This window comes from Pimephales promelas, chromosome 8 (genome assembly GCF_988280905.1).
Source record: "Pimephales promelas chromosome 8, fPimPro1.hap1.1, whole genome shotgun sequence".
In the NCBI taxonomy this organism is placed as follows: domain Eukaryota; kingdom Metazoa; phylum Chordata; class Actinopteri; order Cypriniformes; family Leuciscidae; genus Pimephales; species Pimephales promelas.
The window spans coordinates 22,220,596-22,239,223 of record NC_142776.1 but is presented as its reverse complement, the minus strand read 5'-3'; the positions used below and the strand labels follow the sequence as shown (position 1 = coordinate 22,239,223).

Sequence of the window (18,628 nt, the reverse complement as noted above, 5' to 3'; positions counted from 1 at the left end):
CAGCAAGTATTACAGTTTCTTTCAACATACCTTCTGATGTTTGTTTTGTGACATAACTAGTTGAAGAGAGGAAGAGATGATCGAGACATGTGTTAGATGCTGGATTAAGCTCAGACCTCAGATCTTGCCAAAGATTTTAGTGTTTTTTGTGATTATAAATAGTATAGAATAGTATTGGATTATAGAATTTTAATATCATAGAATTATGATATTAAAATTCTATACTAAACTACACAATTAAAATTCAAATATTAGTTGATTATAAAATTTTATATCAACTCTGTAACAAAACAAATTAAAGGTATAATTTTTTTAATTCCCTCTTCATTTGGGGGTTACACTTGGCTCCGTCATTTCAAGTGACCGAACCCTTGAAATGTAAAGTGTGTGTGTGAGAGAAGGAAAGTCTCTTTGATTTTATTTTATTTATGATTTATTGATTTTATTTCAATAAATGCAGGCTTACCCATTAATTTGTGTGCGTGTTAGCAAGAGAGAGTCTCGTATTTTTCTCCATGTATTGATTTTATTTCACATATTCACAAGATTTGCTCACTTTGTTGTAGTCTTACCAGTTCATTTCTCTTTCTGTGTGGGTGTGTGTGAGTGCGTCGGAGTCTAATTTGCATTCTTGATATTTTAGAGTGTCACCCCTTCATTGATGTGCACTTTTTTCTGCACAGTCGGCTGATGTGTAGTTTGTATCACCAAAGTTTTCTTTGAATTTTCATATTTTCCATTCATTTCCTATGTCTGTATTTTTTAAACGCGACTCTTTTTTGACCCTTTACCATATCAGAACGGCGATTAACTTGCGTGTACCTGATTAATTTTGAGCATCCAGATGGTATAAGTACTTTATTCGCTTTTACTGATGTGAGGAAGCCATTACTCAGACGTTTGATGTCCCTAGCTGCAGTCTGCCACCTGCTGATTTCATGCAGTTGAGTGTAAGGAAGTCAGCTAACTGCTTTTCCCTTATCACAACACAATGAGGGGGGAGGGGGAGAAACCTCAAGAAAAAACATAAATTCTTGGAAGAATACTTTAGATCCCTCTCCATCCCCATCTTTGGCCTATCAGAGAACTGCATGCACAGCCGAATTTAGACCACAGGAATTGAAAACACCCATCCCTGCTTGGGTGTGTGCATGTGTTGATCTTACCTCAGTACCTATATAATACACCCCTCTCTGCTTCTCCTTTTTCACTCTTCACTGTCCTGTGTGGCTTGCCATAACTGTTCCGATACAGAGGAAAACGGCTCTTTGCAGCATGTTTGTAGTGTGTGTTTTGATTTCCCTTTTTAACAGGTGTGGATGTGGTGGGTAAACATGTTTTGTAGTGTATACACATGTCTGTTCAATACTGCAGCTCCCCCAAGGTATTCAGCAGCAGTGAAAAACTAGTGGTACAACGGATCACATAACTCACGGTTCGGATCATATTATGGTTTTTGAGTCATGGATCGGATCATTTTTGGATCAGCCAAAAAAATGTTTAAAATAAACATGTGGGGGTGAAATGGCAGTGTTCACTGCATAAATGTATTATAGATCTTTGTTAAAGCATTGTTGTTTGATTTGAACATTATTAAGGGTGCTGTCATATCTTATTTCTCTCAACTGTTTACGTTCACTTAATGCAGTTGTTCTTTTTGTAGTGGCGTACACTCTCCAATCTAAATGGAAGAGAAGGTATGCAGAAGGATGTTAAAATCCTCAGTTACACCTTTTTCATTAAAAGGTTAGTTTACCCAACAGTTTAAATTCTGTCATTAATTAAATTCCGTCAGAACGTCGGCTCATTCAAAACCAGTGTCAGCCAATGGTGAGCCGCCGTTCTGACGTAGAACCCAGAAGTGCTGCACTGTTTACACTATGTCAACAGTGAAGGAGAATGACGTGAAAGAGAAGAGATTGTTGATTGTGTGTTGTTTGCACACAAAAAGCATTCCTGTGCATGTAATTAATGACAGAATTTAACTTGTTGGGTGAACTAACCCTTTAAATTGATTTTTTTTTTCCATTTTTATTCTATTTGTTCATTTGAGGTGGGTTAGAATTAAATGAATGGCAAAACTCAGCATTTTGTTTGTGTACCCCATCTGTCACCTCACTGCAGTTTGAGAACCAATGACTTAAGATATATAACATCTGTTTAAAAGAATATTTGGAAAGACAGGTATTGTTAGATAATTGTGTGTATGTGTTTGTCCATTCAAATTCAAGGAGTACTCGATTCTGTTTGCGAAAAGCGATATCTGAAAAGCGCCCCTCTCTCTGTGTTTGTAGATAACTGTGTGCGAGTGACAAAGTTCTCTTTCGCCTCTTCTTGCACTTGAATGTTTAAATTGGCAAGACTTATGAACACATCCAAATGATAAACTTTCACTCCATGATAGTTAAACTTTGCAACTAACCCGCGAATCACATGCGTGATGATCTGTGGGGTCAGCTCCGTACGGATCACGGATCGACTACGATCTGTTAGCCCCCTATGAATAACACAACAGCCTCACAATCTGTTCACATACATGTTAACCAATATGGCCACCACAATAATCTTGTTTGGTTTTTCACCTTTTTTATATTAGGTCATTTTTAAGTACTATTAACAATGTACTTATTGTGTTCATGTTGCAAAACACTTTTACTGACAGAGGTGGGATGGGGTAGAAGCCCTGATATATGATATCGAAGAACGAAGTGATGAGATGTAATTTTAAATAAAATCAGGCCAAAATGAAGTTTTTTTTTTTTGGGAGTTCAAACAGCTTGCCAAAAAGAGCTTTCAGGAAAGATTCCCTCTGGCTGGTTAACACCTTTGTAGCACCATTGTTCAGCAGTGTTGTGCAAGTTACTTCCAAACTGTAATACATTAGGTATTACTTGTTACTGTTATTTAAAAGTAATTCATTACCTTACAATATTACTGTCTCGGAATTGTAATGCTTTACATTACTCATGTATTACTTTTGAGTTACTTTCACCGAAATAACTATACAGAAGTAGAACTTAACTCGCGACACACCACTTCCAACTCCCAGCGTTATTCTCTTTAACGTCCAGATCCAATGCTACCTTATCTTTAAATTAGGCTAATATTATTATTTGAAGTTAACATTATAAAATACATAGACCTACACCACAAAACTAGTTGAGGATAAATTATTTAAAATTGGGGAAGTCCAGCATTATGGACATTGCATTTGCAGTCAAAACTTGAAATAAAAATTCTCAGAAAATACATAATGTATTGAAACGTATATAGGGTACTTCCTTAAAGGACTCCAGACATTAGACAAATATCAGTCTATGTTTTATTTTTAATATTAGGGAAAAGACACATTCATGCGTGACAAAAAAATAGGAGGAAAAATATATTTTGTAATTCTGTTAATTACACTGCGCAAATTGGATGAGGAAGGGTTGGCTCTCCAGTCTCCATAGAACTTAAAATATTCATTTTATTTTAGTTTTCGTGTTCACATTTATGAGAAAAAAACAATTTTACAGATGCGACCGCTCTGAACTGGCACTAAAAGACTGCTTTAAAACTTTCACATAGTCTGTTGCCTTTAAGAAGTAAAAGCAGACAATATTAGATAAGGCGCGGGGGCGTGCTGGTGCGCGTCTCATAAATAGCCAATAGGCTATACCGAAACTCAGCGTATAAGTATAGCCTACTCCACAGACCTGAAAAATATATCTGACGTTATACTGAAATGTCTACTTGTAAACAGAACAATTCAAAACTAAAGAAAACAGACTGCTCTCTGCTTATGAAATGAAATGTGAATTTCGCGTTCACTAGCCTACTGCGAAGATCGCGAGTCAGCATCGTCAACTTCATCTTTATTACCAAACAATTTAAGTCTCCTTGCTATAGGCATATTTGACATATTCATAATCTTTGCTTTTTCATCAGCTTTTAGGAGCTTTATTATCGACACCCTTAGCTACTACATGAACACGTCACCACCGCATCAAAAACATGATTGCGTGAGGAAAACATGACAAATACCACCTAAACATAGCCTAAATATGGCTATTGTTTTAGACAGTTTAGATTGAACATGAGCGATGTGAGGTTTCCAGGATAGTTTATGGTCTAATATTATTCCAAGAAATTTGTTTTCATTTAACAAATCAGATACCTTACAGATGTCATTAATATATCAAATAAACAACTTAGGACCAATCAAAGAACCCTGGGGCACCCCACAAGTTATTTTACGCATTTCTGATTGATGCTCATTAAAATTAACATACTGGTGTCTATTGTCAAGATAGCTTTCTAACCAAGAGTGAGCACGGCCTCTAAAACCATACTGCTCTACTGTAGTTTATTCAATTTATGATCTATGGTGTCAAAGGCTTTTTTGAGGTCGACAAAAACACCCAAGGTGGTGTACTTTTTGTCTAATGCAGATGTAATATAATTACATGTTTTTCATGTTTAATAATGTAAAGCTTTTTGCTTTTAAGCAATCTATTGTATAAAGTGCTATATAAATAAATGTCACATGAACAACTAAATTATTAATGCAGAACTGAATGTAGGCAAATTGGTAAATAACCATTTAACAGTGATAATAATATATCATTATTGCTTAGCTAAAAATGGAAAATTCAGTATTTAAAGCATACCATAAGGTAGGGTTGGGCAATAGCCAATGGGCAAAAAAACTCTGTATTTTTGGGCTAAATGGTGATGTATGGTATAATGTCAGTATTTATTTTTTTTTTAAGCAAAGGACGAAAAAAAAGAATATATCGGGGCCTCAAGGTTAGGACAGGACAGGTTTGGTGGTATGGTTTGGTTTAATAAAGGGAAGGATTAACAGTGTTATAGATTAAATTCTCAATTTACATCTGTAATTACATGCAGATTGGATGTTCGGTTTAGCGGACAAGTCAGTGCACGAGAATAAAAGCGCAAGTAATGGAAGCGAGCAAGTAAGTCAAGACGGCACAGGCTTATCTAATGTTACATTATCCTATCCAAGCATTCCAAAACAAAAATATTTTCATAACAATGAGCCGCTTTAAATTAAGAAAGTTATCAACATAACTGATATTCAAAATGGTAAGCAAGCGCTACTTTGTATGTTTCATATATCTGCGTATGTCCTTGTTTTGGTTTCTCATGGAGGCGCACATGCTAGTTTGCAGTCAGCCGTTGTCCGTGTTCAAGCACAGCTTTTGGTCCAGATGCAGCCAACGCAAGGCGACAACACCATCGGTTTTCTTCGCTGCAAGTTCTTTGAAGTCGGCTTGGCTCTTAGGAAGGTCAGGCCCTTCCCATCGGATCTTGCTAGACAACTCCTTGTCCAAGCTCTTGTTCTATTCAAACTGGACTATTGTAGTGCTCTCTTGGCTGACCTTCCAGCATGCACTGTCAAACCTCTGCAACTGATCCAAAGGGCTACAGCAAGAGAGTCAAAGAGAGAGCACGTCACCCCTTTCCTCATAAAATTGCACTGGTTGCCAATTGGGGCTTGCATCAAACTCACTACTTCAGACCTTTGTGCCTTCTAGAAGCTTGCGTTCTGCAAATGAATGGTGCCTCGTGGTGTAAAATCACTTTCTCAGACCTTCACCTCGACTGTTCCAAGCCAGTGGAATGACCTACCATGACAGCTCAATCCAAGCAGCTAAGCCATTTTCAAGAGACTGCTGAAGACTGAAGATCTTTTTCATCAACACCTGACCCATTAATACGAACATGTACTTTTCCATATCTATTTATAAATGTAAAAACCTTGCCATGTGTACTGTGCTAGACTACCTGGGACTAGTCACAGCACTTGCATTTTGTTGCCCTATTGTTGGTTTGATTGCTTCTATTGCTCTCTTCATGTTAGTCGCTTTGGATAAAGCATCTGATTAAATGTAAATATTGATATCTGACATGGCTTTGTTCAACATTAACAGAGCACAGGTTGGAGTAATGGGCGTGCCGAAAGAACAGAAACTAACAGAAACAGCTTTCGCAACCTATTATAAAGACCTTTCTTCATGGACATTATTCTGACTTGCAGAGACCCACACTTGCTTTAATGAGCAAAGTGATGTTCAGCCAATGCATCCTAAACAGATGTGATGTGAAAAGATTCTAGCGATAAGAAATTTGTCTGTCCACACCAAACGCTACGTGACTACGAGACACGACAAATTTAATAAAAAAATCACAGCCAATCAGGAGAGCATGTGGGTGGCTCTCTGTAAGAGCACTTCTCTCGCAACGAAATGGAATAGTAAGCAACAATAAAAATACATTCTGAGTGACTGATACAAGCTTTGTCGTAGAATACGCTTGTTTGTTTACACCGAGTTCTTTTTTCCTTAAATTTATTTTCAAGATCTGACTCAAGATTCAAACTCGCATTAAATGATTTTAACATTAAATAAAGCACATAATCAGTACCTGAGATTATCATTGTCATATATTGTTGCAACGTTTCTAAAATAGAATTGGCATAGCTGGTAAGAACAAAAACACTGATTAACATAAAAAAATATATACCTTTTATTGCGTCATGATGTTGGTTAGGAAACAGTGCAACTCTGAGCTTTTCAGTTCCAAAACTGGTCTAATGGACTCGTTCACAAATCAGGGGTGCGTTTCCCGAAAGCATCGTTAGCCAACTATGGTCGCAAGTTGGTCGCAATTTTCATTGAACTCTATTGGTAATGACGGAACTTGCGACCATAGTTGGCTAACGATGCTTTCGGGAAACGCACCTCAGACTGATTCGGTTCTCAAGTTACAGCAGTTACCAACCTGCTGAAGATCATGACACTGAGATGAAGACTCTTCATAAGACTTTGAATGTAGTGCACATGAGTCATATGGGCTACTTAAATGGTACTATTCAGCAATACTTTTATGGTGTTTTTTCAGAAAACGGCAAAAGGGTACAACAATATTCCTAAAATAATGTTTCTTTTTTATTTTATGGAAGAAATACTTTTGTAAATGGTTGCTAGTTGTTCTAGGTGGTTTGCATATTCTCTCATTCCTTTTCTTTCTTTTTTTCCATTTAGAAAGAGGAAGGAAAGGTCCAAGGTCAACTCAACAACACAGACTCCAGCCAGTACATCAGACACCTCAAGGATCAGATAGCAGATCTCAAACATGAGGTAATTTCAATACGTTTATATATATATACTTTTGCATATTGTTTCAAAATATAGTATACGACTATGTACGTCATATACCTTTAAGCAGAGGTTTATTGTAGTAGTCAAAGTCAACTAGTTGAGTGTGATGTTTTACCCACCCATGATATGCTTCTTTTCCTGCCTGATGTATGTTTTTGCTCTTTACTATTTGTTTTGTGGTTAGCTTCTTATTTTTCACAAGCTTCATGAGCGCTTTGAACAGATTTGTTAGTTTATTTCACAGGGCTTTTTAAGTGTTAACTACGCCCTGTGCATGGCCTCTTCCTGCACTTCAGTTTGCCCTGCACACGCCCCGTCGCATTCTGTCGCGCTACACCTATCCGCTCGCAGGTGGAGTAACCAGCCTGAAATCGGTTCTGTCGACCCTGTATTTTAATAAGTCGACTGCACATGTGACTCAAGGTCAACCTAATCGAATTGTCAGGTCATCAATCAGACAAATAAACGGAGAGGTACACACAGTGACACATGTTCCCGGTTTACTTGGCATTACCTTGGCTCTGCAGTCATTGGAGATGGCACACTGTATGATTTCTAAACAAGTAGCACTTAAATCTAGTTTTATTTATTTCACCTTTATTCTCCAGGTCATGTGTTAAAGTGCACCCTGTTTTAGTGTGTTATAGCACGTAAGCAAGTGCACAAAGTCCTCTCCAAGGGGAGTTCACCTCTAGGCACTTTTAAGAAAGTAGCTCACATAAACATAGAAGAAACAAAACCTTCTTGTGACAACTCTACGTTGTCTGTAGGTGGTGTTGTTTTTTGTGGCTAATGTGTTTTGGTTGTTGCCCACTTCTGGTAGTGGGACTCACTTCTAAACCATTTAACTTCTCTGTGTTAAATAGCTACTAACTGATTGGAGTGTTTTAAAAAATTGTTATTCTCATCAATGCAGATATGCCATCCCTGAGTGGCGACTGACTGCTGTGGTGGCGGGATCCGATGTTCTCGTAGATGTTACTTAAAAGTTTGAGAACTGCTATATAAAGCCTTTCATGTGTCTTGGGCTTATGGGAAATATGGACAATGCAAATATGATAGTGTCATTAGGCATTAAGAATTTGGTCTAATAGCTTCTTTTGCCATTGATGTTTCTTATGTAGGTGTTATAGGTCGATATAGATTGTGTAATGTTTATTTGGAATTTGACATCACTAGCAGTTCTGTTGACACGATATGTGGAGTGAGCATGACAGACTTCAATGATCAGACTTCCTTTGATGTATTTGCATCCTAACCAGTTTTAAACATATTGTGATGTTTAAGAAATCACAGTCAAATGTCGCGTCGCATTATTAATTTTTTCTTAGCTAGACATGTTATTTTACATGGTAAGGGAGCTAAACTGAATGTAGAGTGACAGAACAGAAAATGGAAAGCATTTAATTGATTTATACAGAGGGCAGGATGTAGTGTGATTTTTCTCCTCCTCCCTAATTCTGACAACAAAAGGCTGGTGGTTTGCGGTCAAACAACTTTCTACTAAATCCATCTCAATCCCTATCTACAGAGTGCAGCAAGACAGCTTTACCTCTTAAAACCTGCCAGGTTCCTCTTCGTACGCAATCAAGCAGCAGCATGAATCCTGTCTGTAGCCACAAGCCCTTACGAACGAGACTGATTTGGGTGTTTGTGAATGTGCAGTTTGAGAGAGGACCCATTTAATAATAGTCCAGTTGAATTAACGGAATGAGTTAATTAATTTACATTTTTATGTTAATGTATTTACATTAAAATGTATTCATTTATTTAAATATTTTGGAGGAACATCATAAGTAATTTGTCAAGAGCCAACAACAATCAGTCCAGAACGGCAAGTTTACGACAATATATAAATCACTTATCTCCAGATGTTTTCTGGAGATTTGTGGAATTAAGTTGCAAAGTTGAGCTTAAAAGATCAGCCTCACTAAAGTCGGCTTAGTCATAACCTTAAAACAAAAGGACGGATGTCTGGTATCTGGTTGCTATTTAAATCACGAAGTTGCTAAACAGCGAGAGGTTTCCAATCAGCCGCATTTGCACCAAGCAAAACCATACGCGAGCTAGTCTCTCAACATCACAGAGTCATGCTTGTGGCCTCTCTTGCCATTTTGATGCTGTCTTCCGGCTTGTTCTCTTTTTTTTTCTTTCTTTAGCCTCCACAACTCGCACATCAGCCCTCTTCAAATCCCGCATGAACGCTGTGTTTTCATTTTAAAAAACTCTTGGTTGTTATGTAATTTGGGTAATATTAGTTAGTTATAGTTGGAATGACTGTACATTGTGGAAGGGACATAAAACAGAATGTTACTGATTGTGGTTACACTGAAATACCCATGAATACGTTTCTCCCCACATGTCTGTCTTTCTGAGGCAGAATGTTTCAGGTAAGAGTGCAACTGCGTATCATACCACAGAGCAAATTTGTCAGTTCAAAACCACATTTCACACCAGGACTTTTATGTTATAGGCTTACGGTTGGCCATTTGATTTACTTGTTTGTTTGTTTTTTAGCATGGGTTAGATGACCTGACTTATTACTTGTTTCTTAAAGGAATGATTCACTCAAAAATATTTTGCTCACCTTCATGTTAATCCAAAAAGCTATGCAATTCTTTCTTCTTTGAAAAAAAAACAAACAAAAAAAAAAAAACATTTTTTGTTCCATACAATTGAAGTCATTCTTCATATCTTTGAACAGCATTAGAGTAGGTTAATAATAACATAATTTTCATTTTTGGGTGAACTATCAAACCTGATCTCACAGGAAAACATAACTATTAGACAAGATACTAATTCGTATGAATTTGTAGGAAACAAAGTATGAAGGTCCAGCCTTAACCCCAACCCAAAACACAACCGTCACTGGGTTGTAAGCAGATCATTTGAAAACATATGAAGGAGATTGTGTGAATTCATACGAATTAGCCATTAATTTGTTTAAATATAAAATAGTTCTGATTTGCCATGAGATTGTGTTGTTGACTGACTAGTTGTTTGTGTAGAAAACTCATTTTGGCCCCATCATCCCACTATATGTGCTTGTTTAAATTGATGGTGCATTGGTGCATTGGTGTGTGTTTGGCGACTGTTACCTTTCCTATTGTTATCTTTTCGGAAGAAATACTTTCCTGGAGCTTATTTGCATGTTGTAAAATGAAATGCTAAAGGTGTTCAAGTTTCATTTGAGCTGATGTTCTCTTTTTCTCTTCTCGTAGATCCGATGCTTAAGAGGGCAGCAGGGATTACCCGACCAACCCAGTTTTGATGGGATTCACATAGTCAATCACTATGGAGGTGACAATGAATCCTACCAGTCCTCTGATGAAGATGGAGTGAAGCTGTCACCCCACCTGACCAGTCATCAGGTTAGAGGCCGGATCACACTACATCCAAACCTGGGGGACTCAGAAAGTGAGGGTGATGAGGAAGGAGATACCCTTCGACTTACTGTGCCCTCAAATGGCAGCCATAAGACAACTACAGTATGAGTGTATGGATTGGTGACACAAACTGCAATCTAAGGTCAGGGAAGGTAACATGGTCTGTAAGCTCGTCCTACAGCATTGAGCATTGGACTCGAACAGGAGAACTTGAAAAGCCCTCATTCATCTTTACAAATGGACTTGTGGAGTCCTTATCTATCTCTCTAAAAGGTCATGGTTTACATCTGCATTTGTTTTGTTTTTGCCAAAATGCGTCAGATGTTTGTCCTGGCACTGCTTTTAATTTTAGCCACGATAAAGTCGGTTAATGTGCCTTTTTAGGCTCTTTGAGACCCTTGTAATAAAAGTAATAATTTTGTGGCACGAGATTCCCAAACCTTAAAAAGGGGTGTTTCTAATACCCCACAATTTTTTTTTTTTCACATTATGAGAAGCAACTTTGTATAGCGTCGTGTTTTATGCATTAAGATTTTGCATCGTCATAGCTTTTATTTTTTAAAGTCATCCTTTTTTAAGAAACCAGTCCATGCTTAACTTTGAGGGATATTAATGAATGGAACACTATCATCTTTATAATGACATTTATATGTTCCATATTTATACAACGGTGTCATATCTAAAGTTATCAAGTCCTTTTTTTCCCTGGCATGAATTATAAGATTGGGTCTTGAACACATTATGAAATGTGGGTCAAGGAACCAGCATCTATGTAAATATGTACGTTTTGATTTTTTTTTTTTTTCCATCTCCATTATTACTTGAAAATATGTATTCAGTGGATGTCATGTCTATTGTAATGTATTGTACAGTTAAAGGATGTATTACTGAATTTGGGAGGTCTTTGGAGGCAACAACTCTTCCTGGCACACTGCTGTCCAATAACTTTTGTACTGTAGCTTTGATGTAGTCATTTCTCTATTTCACAGGATGGAGTTTTGATTTGTTTTTGTGCCTGGAAAGATTCTATGAAATTCTTGCTGATTTACAATATTTTCTACAAATGTGGTATGCAGAGCATGTTATGAATCATGAATAGCTGCAAACTGATGCAATTAGAGGCAGAGAGCGGTGTTTATCAGAACAATGTTCTCCCCTCTCTGGCCTTACTCAAGCCAAGCACTCACAGCTATCGCAGGCAATGAGAATACAAGTATACACACACTGCCCCTCCTTTTCGTTTTACATGCGTATTCGTGCCGACTAGCTTTTGAATCAGTTTGGATCTTTGCACAGATGACATATGACTTCACGATAATGAAATACTACTTATCCCTGTTTATGGCAATATATTTAATTGAGCTTCACTCTACACTGTTCTCCAATGAGTTTTTATGTCCCAGTGGACTTTGATAGTCGTCTTCAAAGCAAAAGAATAAAGTAATTTCAGAGAGCAAGCCTTAAAATGATGGATGTATAGTTGGTACACTATTTGTCCACCTTGCCCACATACAAAATAAAGACTTTGCTAAACGAGCTTGCAAAGCACAAAACACTAAAGTGATTTAAAGCAATTAAGAATAACCGTAGTGATATAAACTAAAACCTTACAAAAGTTGAGTGTTTAACAGTGAATTCCTGTGGAATGTTCCTGTGGGCATGAAACGCTTAACAGACTGTTGACAATGCAAGATATGTGTCTTGAAGATGATGGACGTGTTGATTCATATCACAATAAAAAGACCATTTTATAGTTGCCTGTGCCTGTCATGCTTTGTTCGCTATTTTCCTTGCAGAAGCATGAAAAAGAGTCGATTAGTCAAACGAAATGTGTGGTATTTAAAAAAAAAAAATAGAATGAATAGAATGATATTTTCTAAATTAGTTTCTCTTGAAATCGAGATTACATATATTATAATCTCGAATATTGTAATCAATATTCGGGCGTGTATTTTATTTTATTTTTTCTTGTATTGTAGGCTAGGGTTTAATATTTTGTTTTCAGGACAAATAAACATTTAATGCACTGAAATAAACAGCTGCTGAAGATACAGCCCTACACTGGAATACTATTTAGATGTGTCGCAAATAACGTTCTTCAGGAAGTTTTTGAATGTGTGTGTGTGTGCGCGCGTGTTAAGATGCTCGTACGCTTAAAACCCATGAGAGGAGATTGGCTGTGCGCTCTTTGCCTTAAACGAAAACACCTCAACTGTCCCGAAATCATCTTACAACGAATTGTGTTAGGCTATCGGGTGAGTACTGCAATTCCTTTTTGGGGAATGAGCTCTCGTTAGACTTGTAGTGACTGATAAACATAATTCTTGAATCAGGGTTTCGCTATAGAGCAATCACAGTTCTCGCGTTCAGCTATGCATGATGTTTCCTACTGTAGCAACGTATTAAATATGAATAAAACTCGACTTAGGTTATCTCTGGAACGTTTTACTTGTCCAGAACAAATGCAAACGTTTCAATTTGTTGATGACATTCAACTGTGCAGGACGAGAAACATTTAGAAAAGAAGCGTTATAAAGATTTTGGTAGCGTTGTTTGGTTGCTCATAAAAATAGCCTATTGTTTAGCCTATCTTTATAAAGAACGGGCTCTGTATTTTAGAAGTAGGCCTACAATATTTAAAGCATAGGCTATAGGCTATTTTTAAACATAACTTTTAGGGGGGGAAATGAAGCAGCAATGGTCAGGATATTCCTTTTTTTCTTATCGTTTTATTTTGTTCTGAGAGTTAATTTAGGATATTTTGTTCTGTTTTTGAGATAATGTAGCCTATTTATTTATCCATTTAATTATTTATTCCCCTCTTGTAAGTATCTTGTTCAGGTTTCTGTCACTTTCGTTATGTGGGATAGCCAGCCTATGATTGTTTCCAATGTTTCTCGTGATGGAGTAGCCTACACAGTAAATGTGAGATAATGTAAGTCAGAACATCAGTCAAGATACTGGCAACACTGTGGCATTATCGGTATCCTATCTACCGGACACCCTGGGGTGGCATGTCTAATCGACGGAGGGCACATTGCGCTTTGATTTCCTGCGCTTCTCTGTAATAGGCTATCAAACACACTCACTCTTCTGCGGATCCTGGACTGTGCGATTAGGCTATCTGATGGGCCCGACAGATTTCATAAATCCATACAAACTGTAAACGAAACATGTCTAAATAACGAGACGAAGCCGTAAAGAGAACAGATAGCCGCACATTCATTTACAGCTTTTTTCCCCCCTAAATGAAAGACTGCAATAGCGCTCTAGGTAGTGAAGTGAAGCGATTACTTTGCGCGACGGCTGTCACGAGTCAAAGGCAGGTGAGACGGAGACTGATTGGCTGATGTACGGGCTCCCACTGATTGTCTGCCGGACGAGCTGAATGCGTGTCCCTGTTGTGTCCACGACAGAACACCAGCGTCCACTTTGAACAAGGACGCTCTGTTCACTGAGCAGCCACGAAACTCGAGATCACCGTGACCCCGCTGGCGTGTGGACAGCTCAACACTATCTCATGTCTACTAAAACCAAGTTTTACTTGATCATCTTGATAAAGTCCGGTTAATGAACCTGGTCAATATGAATCCAACAACAGAAAGCTGCATTCCAATTACGAATTCTGGTTGATTGGGACACTTTTTGGCATTGAAATGATTGGAATTAATAGACTCAATAAATAAATAAAACTTAATTTTGAAAATTAAATAGGCTAAATGTAGCCTATTTTTAAAGAAGCCTAAATATTGAATTCAAAAAATAAAAGTTTTTGTGAAAAAGATTTTGACTGTATGAGTCGTGTACAGGGTGTATTATTGTTCATTCATTCGGCAGGCAGTAATTGGCCTTGCGCAAGGTCTTGAGTCACGACAATTCAATCTGTTTATTAGAAATATAATTATTTGATAGACTATATTTATCTTAGGCTGTAGTTTTACAAATAACTCTTTTAAAAATCCAATTGTTTTCTTTAAAATATCATGATAACGGGGTTAATGACTTCAAATGCTTATTTGGACAATTGTACCAAAACATAAGATAACGTGATTAAGGGAGGAGATATTTGGCTTTGAATGGTTTAATAATGATGACGTTTATGTCATAGCCTAGTGTTTAGTTTATCGAATTGTATCTGGGTGTGTTTTGGCGCATTACCCGAAACTTAAATCTAAAAACAAATTAAATTAATAAATAGAATTTCTAATTAAATATTTTATCTAGACCAACTTTTTAAATTAACGTGTAGGCCTACCTATTTGCTAATAGCCTACAGCAAACAAAAATAAATACATAGTCAGCACGATTGTTTATGTGTTAAGAAAAAAGCCAATAAGAATATAGCCTAGACCTAGCCTATAAATATATATATATATACATTTTTTATTTTTATTTTTTTACATTTTATAGCCTGTCTATATGAAGGACTCAAAATGTCCCCTTGTGCATGATCCATATGTGAACGCAAAACAAATTACATAAGCAGTCCCTAAATTGATTTTAAAAAAAAGTGTTTTGGAAGAAAAAAAATTAACATCAAGTCCTTAACACAAAAACCTGCGCAAATCATTAGCTGCAGAAGGCATGCAGAGACTGGGTTGCCGTCTCCTCGTTTCCTCTCCCCCTGCAGCTAGGGATTGAGTAACACATTGATAAAACAGTGTATCACTTATCCTGATAGCCACGGTTCCCCCCGGACCTGTCTGTCCTCTCATAGAGGGGCGGACCAATCACAGGCCTAAGGCTTGGTAGTTGTCCCTTTAAAGCACCTGTCTTCATAACACCTGGCAGACGAGAGAACTGCTTTACGCATGCTCCCACTCTGCCATCCTCTATACAGACGCACTGTTCTTCAACCAAATGGTCTTCAAATCTTTTCAGAGATAAAAAGCCACCGCATCTGTGGATCTGACAGATTGCCTGATCTTCACTAATGACCAAGGACATCGAAGGAAGGAACTAGAGGAGACACAATGCCTAGGTCTTTCTTGGTGAAGAGCAAAAAAGCACACAGCTACCACCAGCCACGATCTTTGGAGGATGACTACAAAAGACTTGATTCTATTTTAGCTCACATATGCGCAGGTATGTCAAAATTACATTTAAAATTCTAAATTATATACGATTTACAGAGAACAATGCAAAATGCATTGTAATTGTCATACAGAAAAAATATTTTTATGCAAAAAACAAGCTTGTAGATTTTTTTCTTTTTATTCCCATATAAACATAATGAGGTCATTGTTTATTTGTCTAAGAAAGAAAGTGATGGTAATATACTGAGCGTACATTTGTGTGGGAAAACTCTGGATTCTAGATTTACGTTGTATCCATAGCCTATGTTGTAAGATTCAGATTCAATAGTTTACAGCTGTGTTTTTGATGGGGAAAAATCATTACAGAAAGCAAAACTTCAGACGAGTCAGAGTGCTGTACGGATGCTCTGACAGGCGACACGACTGATGCTTGTTCACCGGACTCTCGCCTGGATCACGCTGATATTTCCTCCAAGTCTCCTCTCAGCTCTGGGGGAAGCGTGTGCGACCGCTCGTCAGATTACGAAGACTTTTGGCGACCTCCATCACCATCAGCATCACCGGGTAGGAGGTGTACTTTATTGAAGATATCTAAATATTTAGAGCCCATCAAATTGCAACTATAGTGTGTGAATGCATGATTGTTTTTATATTGGCGGTTGACGTTATTGCTTTCGTTCATTTCTGATTATTATCGGACATAATTTGAATAAAACAATAGGCCTATTTATCATATATATCACAATATAGGCCTATATTACAAAAACGTTTGTTATAAAAGTATACCATATAAGCTATTTTGACCTTATCAAATTTTGTCACAAAACGCTGCGCAACAAATAAGTAAGCGAGCCTACCAGATAGCACATGGCAGGCCTACGTCTCTAACATTAATCTGGAAAACACCTAAAAGACATTTTAGATAAAGCAGTTTTACATCTTAGTAATCATACTAAACATCTTAAATACATTTTCCAAATGTCTATTTACCATCTGACAGGAAACGTCTTTGAGACATAGGCCTGCTGATGAGCAATCTTGCAGAGCTGTCAATGCAAATATCAAAATTCACTCTTCTAAACCGAATAAACAGCATATTTAAAACACATAAATGGCTAATTAGGCTAATTGGTCGTTTTTCTCTTTTAACAGTGTCAGCCAAATCTTTTTCACCCTCCGTTGAGGAAACACAGCCCTTCGCCGTCCCTTTCAGGCCTTACGCGTGGAGCAGGTACTCGGGATGTGAAATCAGACAGCTGGTACATACCCTCAATCATCACCACTCTCTCGAGCGGCCAACTCCTCCAGCCTATTACAATGAGCGCGCACATGTCGAGCCCTCTCTATTCACTGAACGAGGATCTGGCGCAGGCATTTACGGCTCCACTGCCACCCTATTCGAGCGCGCCACTGCCTCTGGATTTTATGATGACAGCAGCATACTGGGAAAAGGAACTGAGATCAAGTCCAGCTCCGATGTGATGTGTAGTCGTCTCCTGCTTAATGGCGCATACAAATGCATCAAATGCAGCAAGGTAATGTTTAGGATTATAGAGCAAATCAGCTTGACTGTTTTTAGAATTAGAAATTGTTTATTAAAGATGGTCCTCTCTGCTCCACAGGTGTTTTCTACACCACATGGCTTGGAAGTTCACGTCCGGAGGTCGCATAGTGGAACAAGACCCTTTGCTTGCGACATCTGTGGGAAAACGTTCGGACACGCGGTTAGTCTGGAACAACACAAAGCTGTTCACTCACAGGTGCTCTCTTCATGTTCATATTTAAGATTGAAAATCATAGCACAAATGTTTAATGTTTAATTCAAATCGATTGAATTTAAACAAACAGGCCTTTTATCCCACAGGAGAGAAGTTTTGATTGTAAAATCTGTGGGAAAAGTTTTAAAAGATCATCCACTCTGTCCACTCATCTCCTTATACACTCCGATACACGACCCTACCCATGCCAGTACTGCGGGAAGAGATTTCACCAGAAATCAGATATGAAGAAACACACATTTATCCACACAGGTAAACGAAATAAAGGTTTATCCTATAGAAATGTATATAGAACTTTATCTATAAAATAGAACTTTGGATGAAAACGTTGACGTGTGGATTTTCTCTCCTAGGGGAAAAGCCACACAAATGTCAGGTGTGTGGGAAAGCTTTCAGTCAGAGCTCCAATCTGATAACGCACAGTCGAAAACACACTGGATTCAAACCGTTTGGATGTGACCTCTGCGGCAAAGGATTCCAGCGCAAGGTCGATTTAAGAAGACACAAGGAAACACAACATGGACTGAAGTGAGGAGGACACATTGTTTCATGAGTCAAGGACTTTACCAAACACTAGGCTATTGGAAAACCCGACGGGACTTTAACAAGCATTTTTTTTTTTTAATTTAACAAGCTACACTGCTCATTCCTAAAACATTAAATCAGTGTTTTAGAGTTGGCGACAGTACCGTTTACATTAGTTGTAGAGCTGTTTATGCTTTGTGAGATTTGCCTACGAGTCAGCAGCAGGCCAGCAGGTCTGACAGCTTTCATGGTGATATTATAACAGGGTATCTTCATTCAAATCAATAGTCCGCTGCAGAAACATGTCAGGCATCGTGTCTGAACCCAAAATATTTTCACCAAAATAATCAGGGACGAAATTTAACCGCCGCGAGAAAGGACACTGTATCACCCAAAATATCAGCTGAAGGAGAGAAAAATCACCGCATCTCAAAAGAATGTCACTTTGTTTTCAACGCTGCAAATGGGATATGCTGGCAAAACAAGCACTACAATGACTGCGAGATTTCATCAATATAAGGATTGTTTGTGTACTAGCCCAACTTAAATTATTTGGCTTGTCGAACCATCAGCTACAGTTAGCCTATATCTTCTTTTCTATTTGGTTCGTTTTCTTTAGGGTAAATAAACTTACTTAATAGGGTACACTGTCACATAAATTCAAGTGACAAATACCCTATTTGTTTTATATAATTGACACTATTTATTGAAATAAAGAATATTACGAAGAGATA

At 37.7% G+C, this 18,628-nt stretch overlaps 2 protein-coding genes across 6 annotated transcripts in view; both read left to right on the top strand.

Moving 5' to 3' along the window:
* The window catches only part of evi5b (ecotropic viral integration site 5b), a 59,672-nt gene extending 47,364 nt beyond the window's left edge, over nucleotides 1-12,308 (top strand). For all 5 annotated transcript variants that reach the window (XM_039691480.2, XM_089134164.1, XM_039691481.2 and 2 more), the window contains 2 exons: nucleotides 7,053-7,148; nucleotides 10,391-12,308. In XM_039691480.2, the coding sequence (XP_039547414.2) occupies nucleotides 7,053-7,148; nucleotides 10,391-10,663 (369 nt within the window). In that variant the 3' untranslated portion in view covers nucleotides 10,664-12,308. The remainder of the gene's footprint in view (nucleotides 1-7,052; nucleotides 7,149-10,390) is intronic.
* A 392-nt stretch (nucleotides 12,309-12,700) lies between these two features.
* On the top strand, nucleotides 12,701-18,628 carry gfi1ab (growth factor independent 1A transcription repressor b). Its single transcript, XM_039691486.2, has 7 exons — nucleotides 12,701-12,810; nucleotides 15,437-15,640; nucleotides 15,958-16,155; nucleotides 16,744-17,126; nucleotides 17,214-17,351; nucleotides 17,456-17,621; nucleotides 17,723-18,628. Exons 2-7 carry the CDS (start codon nucleotides 15,529-15,531, stop codon nucleotides 17,899-17,901), a joined length of 1,176 nt encoding a protein of 391 aa, XP_039547420.1. The 5' UTR covers nucleotides 12,701-12,810; nucleotides 15,437-15,528; the 3' UTR covers nucleotides 17,902-18,628.